At 43.0% G+C, this 6,000-nt stretch overlaps 1 protein-coding gene across 2 annotated transcripts in view; it reads left to right on the top strand.

Annotated features, from left to right (window-relative positions):
• Nucleotides 1-4,219: 4,219 nt before the first annotated feature.
• Nucleotides 4,220-6,000, top strand: part of abcf1 (ATP-binding cassette, sub-family F (GCN20), member 1) — a 50,048-nt gene continuing 48,267 nt past the window's right edge. The window contains exons 1-3 of one of the 2 annotated variants that reach the window (XM_074687343.1): nucleotides 4,220-4,443; nucleotides 5,315-5,361; nucleotides 5,617-5,694. In XM_074687343.1, coding sequence (XP_074543444.1) covers nucleotides 4,383-4,443; nucleotides 5,315-5,361; nucleotides 5,617-5,694 — 186 coding nt within the window. In that variant the 5' untranslated portion in view covers nucleotides 4,220-4,382. Of the gene's footprint in view, nucleotides 4,444-5,311; nucleotides 5,362-5,616; nucleotides 5,695-6,000 lie in introns of both variants that reach the window. The other variant, XM_074687342.1, reaches the window with a different exon arrangement.

Here is a 6,000-nt window from a genome sequence, read left to right as displayed (position 1 = left end):
ATTAAAATTATGATACATAGACTCATTAACAGAGGTTCTTTTAGCAATTGTAGGCATAAGGTAAAAGATGGGAAGATGGTCAGATTTGTCACTGAACAAAACACCAGAGATCCCAGAGACACAGAAAGAATTTGTAAATATGTTATCAATCAAAGTTTCAGTTTTGGCTGTAATTCTTGTTGCCTTAGTTATGGGGGGGGGGGGGGGGGGGGGGGGGGACATTGAGATGGTCAATGAACTGGGATAATTGACTATCAAAAAGATTGATGTTGAAATCTCCCATTATAAAGCATTTTTTTTTCTCCTTACAAATTTTACCTAGGGTGTCACAAAAACAATCCTTAAAACTGTTCATATTTGAATTGGGTGGTCTATAAATACAGCCAACAATAACTTTATGACTAGAGGAAGACTCAACAAGCTCTACAAAGACAGCCTCAGCTTCATTTCCAACTAAGGCAACAAGATCATTGCGAGGATAAGACTGAATGTTGTTCTTTACAAACAGAGACACACCTCCCCCACTGCGATTAGGCCTAAAACTAGGATAGTGGTTATAGCCATTGAAAGAAAACATAGACACATTTTGTTCATTTAGCCAAGTTTCGGTTAATCCTATTATAGAAAACTTGATAGAGAGTACAGAAAGGTATTCAGTAAGGGTATCATATTGTTTTGGTAGACTTCAAGTATTGAGATGAAACAATGAGAAGCAATTACCAGCGAGCTTTTTTTCGACACAGAGGGAGTTTAAGGAATCCTCAGAAAAATACGAACAAGGAGTAGGGCCTTGTTTAAAATCAGTAAAGTATGAATCAGGATCAACATCAGAAAATGGTAAGAAATACTCATTGCCCCGAGGGGAGATGGAATCTTCAAACTGAAGATGAAGGTGACCAGAAGTATCCAAGTTCATAATTCAGTGCATACAATACATGAGTAAAACACACTGGCTGATGTAAGAGGCAACTATGTCTCTGAAGGAGAAGGGCGGGGTGGATGCACCACCAACTGGTCATACTTCAGGTATGCTATGTTTCCTTGTTTACGTGCCTCTTTAAGTTGAGGGAGTAGATCCTTCCTTTTAAGACGCACTTTTTCTGAGTCGTCCTCATTAATGTAGAGCTTCGTACCCTTAAGGTTTTGGGATTTTTTTGAGAATTTCCTCTTTGTCTTTGTATCTGAGAAGCTTAACCGCCATAGATCTGGGGCTCCCTTCAGCTTCAAACTTTCCTGACCTGTGGGCTCTCTCTAATTCAATGAGGGAGGGATCCATCTTCAGGTGCTCGGAAATAACTTTTTTAACCCTGGTCTCAGATTCATGCCAAGACTCAAATTTTGAGTCTGGATTTCCATCAAACAGAAGGTTGTTGCGTCTGGACTGGTTTTCCAAATAATCTATTTTGGAGGTCAAACTGGCCGAAGAGGAATTGGTGTTAGACAAATCTTTGCTAGTTGACTTACAGCATTCCAGACAGGTGCTAAAACCAGACTTTAAATCTTGAATTTCAGCTTGAGAATATTCAAGGCTCTGAATTAATCTTGCCAACCTCACTACTTAAGTTGTCAAAACGCTTGTTAGTGGAGTCTAAGATCTTCTGAACAAAGGATTTGAATGACTTTTCCTGCTGCTCAAGGAGATCTTTATAAAAAGATTTCTGTTGGTCAAGTAGCTCATGTAACACAGCCAGAGAGATGAACTCATCATCCTGACTGGCCTTCTTTGGAGGCATAGTTTCAAAGAGTGCAAGATAGAATTGCTGGAAAGTTGATACAAGGTGGCTTAACTACCACTGCTGCTGTAGAGGCCTGGAAGCTTCTGCTGCTACCGCTGCTGTTGTTGCTGAAGAGGCCTGGGAGCTGCTGGTGCCTTGGAGGCCTAGAAGCTTCTTGTTGTTGCTAGTGCTAGCTGGTGCTGGGGCTAGGGCCCAGCCTGGTGGTGGCTTGCTAGGGCTGAAACTCGGCCTGGTGGTGGCTAGCTTGGGCTGGGGCTGAAACTCGGCCTGGTGGTGGCTAGCTTGGGCTGGGACTGAAACTTGGCCTGGTGGTGGCTAGCTTGGGCTGGGACTGAAACTTGGCCTAGTGGTGGCTAGCTTGGGCTGGGGCTGAAACTCGGCCTGGTGGTGGCTAGCTTGGGCTGGGACTGAAACTCGGCCTGGTGGTGGCTAGCTTGGGCTGGGGCTGAAACTCAGCCTGGTGGTGGCTAGCTTGGGCTGGGGCTAAAACTCGGCCTGGTGGTGGCTAGCTTGGGCTGGGACTGAAACTTGGCCTGGTGGTGGCTAGCTTGGGCTGGGACTGAAACTTGGCCTGGTGGTGGCTAGCTTGGGCTGGGGCTACTGCCCACCTGGTGGTGGCTAGCTGGTGGCTAGCTGGTGCTGGGGCTGGGGCTGGGGCCTGGCCTGGCCTGGTGGTGGCTAGCTGGTGCAGGAGCTGCTGCCTGCCAGGTGGTGGCTAGCTGGTAGCTAGCTGGTGCTGGTGCCTGAGCTGGGCCTGGTGGTGGCAAGCTTGTGCCTGGGCTGCTGGCTGCCTGGTGTCCTTGGGAAAACATGAGGATTTTAGTGCCCTCTTTAGTGAGGGGAATGTGCTGTATGGGTCTTTTTTCTTTTGCCCCTGTCATTCAAAAAGTCTGTGCACACCACAGGTAAAACTATCTATCTTTGTAATTAGTTTTTTGTTTGTGTATTTGATAGAATGCCCTACAATGAGATAAGTTTTCATGCAAAAGCGTTAATTTTTTTCCCCCACAATATGAGGGCGTTTATGATAAACCCTTAGGTTTTTTTTGATAAATGAGAGGCCTCTGAGAGATCATGATGTGAGACTGTATGGTTCTGACCATAGATTGTATGACACGATTCGATATGATGAGATATGATCTAACTGTCAGTCTAACTTCTAGTCTTACTGTCCTGTTATAGTTACTGACCATACACCTCTCTGGGAGGCTCTGAGTTTGTCTCAAAGTTTTTCTCTTGATTGGTGATGTGGACGGCCTGCTGCTATGCTCCTGTCAGACTCCAGCTGCTACGGCTTTGGATTATTGCGGGTGTTGAGGCACAACACTGAGAATGGCCCGCTGGTTTCACCTAACTGTCCACACAATGCCAAACTTCAGACTATGTCCTTCTCTCTCCAACACAGTCTCCTCTATCTGTCTCTCTCTAACCCCAACATAGTCTCCTCAGATGTCTATCATAACACCAGGTCCGAGGTTTCTGCCCGTTAAAGGGAAGTTTTTCCTTGCCATTGTAACTTTCCAAATGTTAACCAAAGAAGAAGAAGAAGAACTTTCCAAATGCTGCAAAGTCCTGTACTCATGGTGGGTTATGATGAGATGAGACTCCTTATCTTGTCTTGATGGTGGGTTTCTACTAATAACATTTTATTAACATTTAGGGGTCTAGACCAGTGAATACTTTTGTAAAGTGTCTTGAGATAACGTTTGTTATGGTTTGGCGCCAGGGCTTGACATTACCTTTTTTGCTCACCAGCCACTGTGGCTAGTGGTATCCCTGAGTTACTAGCCACTCAGTATTTTCACTGGCCACAATTTGTTGTTGGATAATTATGTTCAATATGATTAAAGCCAATGATGACATGCTAAAGTTTACTTAAAAAAGATTTACAACCTCTTTAAATGTAAATGACCCCTATGCACACTCAAAACAAGACTACACCAATGTTAAAATCCACAGGTCTTTAATCAGGTATTCAGCTCTGATAAAGTTGTGTGTAACATTATGCTGCTTTCATATGAAAAATATGCAGTCTATTAGGACATAGTAATTAAAATAGTAGTTGTTTTTATTGCTTATAATAAAATGGTAAAGGGGATTAATTGAACTGATAAAAACTCAGCAAGAGACACTGTCTGCTTAAATATTTATTAACGACAGTAATCAGAAATTAATTTCTTTCTTCATGAGAATGACAATGAAGGAGGGGTAAATTAAATTTCCTCAGAGCTTTCATCATCAGAGCCATCTTTTTGCTTGTCTCTCTGCTCCATGTTTGAGATAAAATTCAACCCGCCAAAGTGGCCAGTGGGAGCGGCGGTATTACCAGCCACTGCCGAAATCCACCAGCATTTGGCCGGTTGGCCGGTGTTAATGTCAAGCCCTGTTTGGCGCTATACAGATGAAGACTGATTGATTGATATGATACGCACCAGTATGTTCCTCCTCCAGCAGGGGGCAGCGCCCGGTCGGAACAGGTCGTGGCAGCCATCAGAAGAAGATGAACGGCCGGTGGTTGGCTCGGAGATTCAGCGTCACGATCAGATCTGTGGGCCGCAGCTAGTCAGTCCATGTGGGGAGTGACAAATATAACTGAATAAACAGTTTCAACAACTGATCTTCATCGTTTTCAGTCAAAGGAAGACCATGCCGAAGAAGGGCAAAGAAGAGGCGGAGTGGGTCGGAGATGAAGTGGCTCCAACAGCGGGTAAAAAGCGTTACTGTTCAGTTAGAAGCAACGAGCCGGTCCATTAGCATTAGCAAGTTTAGCATCTGTGTCACGCAAAGCCAAACTACAGCACGAATTTACCATGTTTAACACAAACTGATTATTTTAATTTTTTTTTCAAAATGTAATCTACTGATTTATAAAACACATAAATGCATATAACGACTGGTTGATTCGGCTGCAATAAACCCCCTGTACGGACAACATTTCTACTGAAATTATGACTTTTGTAAGTAGAATGTGTTTTTAAGCCGGGTAACTTTGGGCCTTTTCTGCTGTGATACAGAGTCATTAAAGAATTTAAAGCAAAACAGATAAAGTAAGAAAGCATTTAAGCTCTTAATTAATATTGTCGTTCGTATGCGTAGAGTTTACATTGGTTAGGTTTGTGCTCGAAGAGTCAAGTGTGCTAATGTTAAAGTCTGCGTGCGTGTGCTTGTGGGTCAGAACGACTGTAACACTAATGGAATCAAATGAGTATCAATGAATTTTCAGTCAGTCCCGATTGATGTCATACCTACACCTGACGGTACCAGTGATTGAGTAATGTTAAACTAAGCTAACGTTAGCCACGTATCTGTCAGCCCATTCATGATGCAAATGACGCAACTGCTGCCAGTCCTGCAACACATCATCACAGCGTACCATCTTATAGTATACCATCACAGAGTACCATCTCATAGTATACCATCACAGAGTATACCGTCACAGAGTGTACCACCATGGCAGAGTGTACCATAATGTGTTAAGTCAGTGTAGTGAAGTCAGTATGTCATGGATGTATGACAGTGCTATCAGAGGATCAGTGATGTCCCTGTCAAATTAAATATTCATGGTTTTATTTCAGCAGAAAAGGCTGTTAAGAAGGGAAAAGCTGCTAAAAAGGACAAAAAGAGCGTGAGTATGAATATTTATTTAACTTCAGCCTTCTAACTTTTTCCTGGAGGTTTCCTCAGAACAACGAACTGTCAGTGTACACCTGGTTCTGTTTATGTTGTTCTCATGGTTTATTCCCTCTCTCTCGCTCTCTCTCTCTTTCTCTTTCTCTCTCCCCCTCTCTCCCTCCCTCTCTCCCTCCCTCCCTGTGTGTGCGTGTTTGTGTGTGTGTTTGTGTTTGTGTGTGAGTGAGAGAGAGAGAAACTGTTTGTGTAGTTTTTTGAGGAACTGGCTACAGAAAGTAAAGATGAGAAGATGGAGGCAGTTCCCACAAAGGAAACAAACAGCAAACAGGTAACCATCTCAGAAAACAGGTAAACGTACAGTAAGCAGTCAGTTTACAGTCAGGAAACATTATGAAGTCATGGTAAACAGTTTGCAGTCGGTTAAACATGTTAAAGTCCCATTAAACACGTAACATGAATTAAGCACATTTCAGTCGGAGTAAACATGTAACAGTCAGTATACCTGTTTAAGTCACAGTAAGCAGTTTACTATCAGTAAACATGTTTAAGTAACAGTAAGCAGTTTACAATAAGTTAACATTTAGCATGAAGTTAACAAGTTTCTGTCAGAGTGAACATGTTACAATCTGGAAAC

The sequence above is a fragment of the Halichoeres trimaculatus genome, unplaced genomic scaffold (assembly GCF_033239565.1).
Source record: "Halichoeres trimaculatus isolate MK-OKI-2021-1 unplaced genomic scaffold, fHalTri1.1 fHalTri1_scaffold_14, whole genome shotgun sequence".
NCBI classification, from domain to species: Eukaryota; Metazoa; Chordata; class Actinopteri; order Labriformes; family Labridae; genus Halichoeres; species Halichoeres trimaculatus.
Note: the sequence above shows the minus strand (reverse complement) of the source record. Positions and strands in the feature narration are given on the sequence as shown.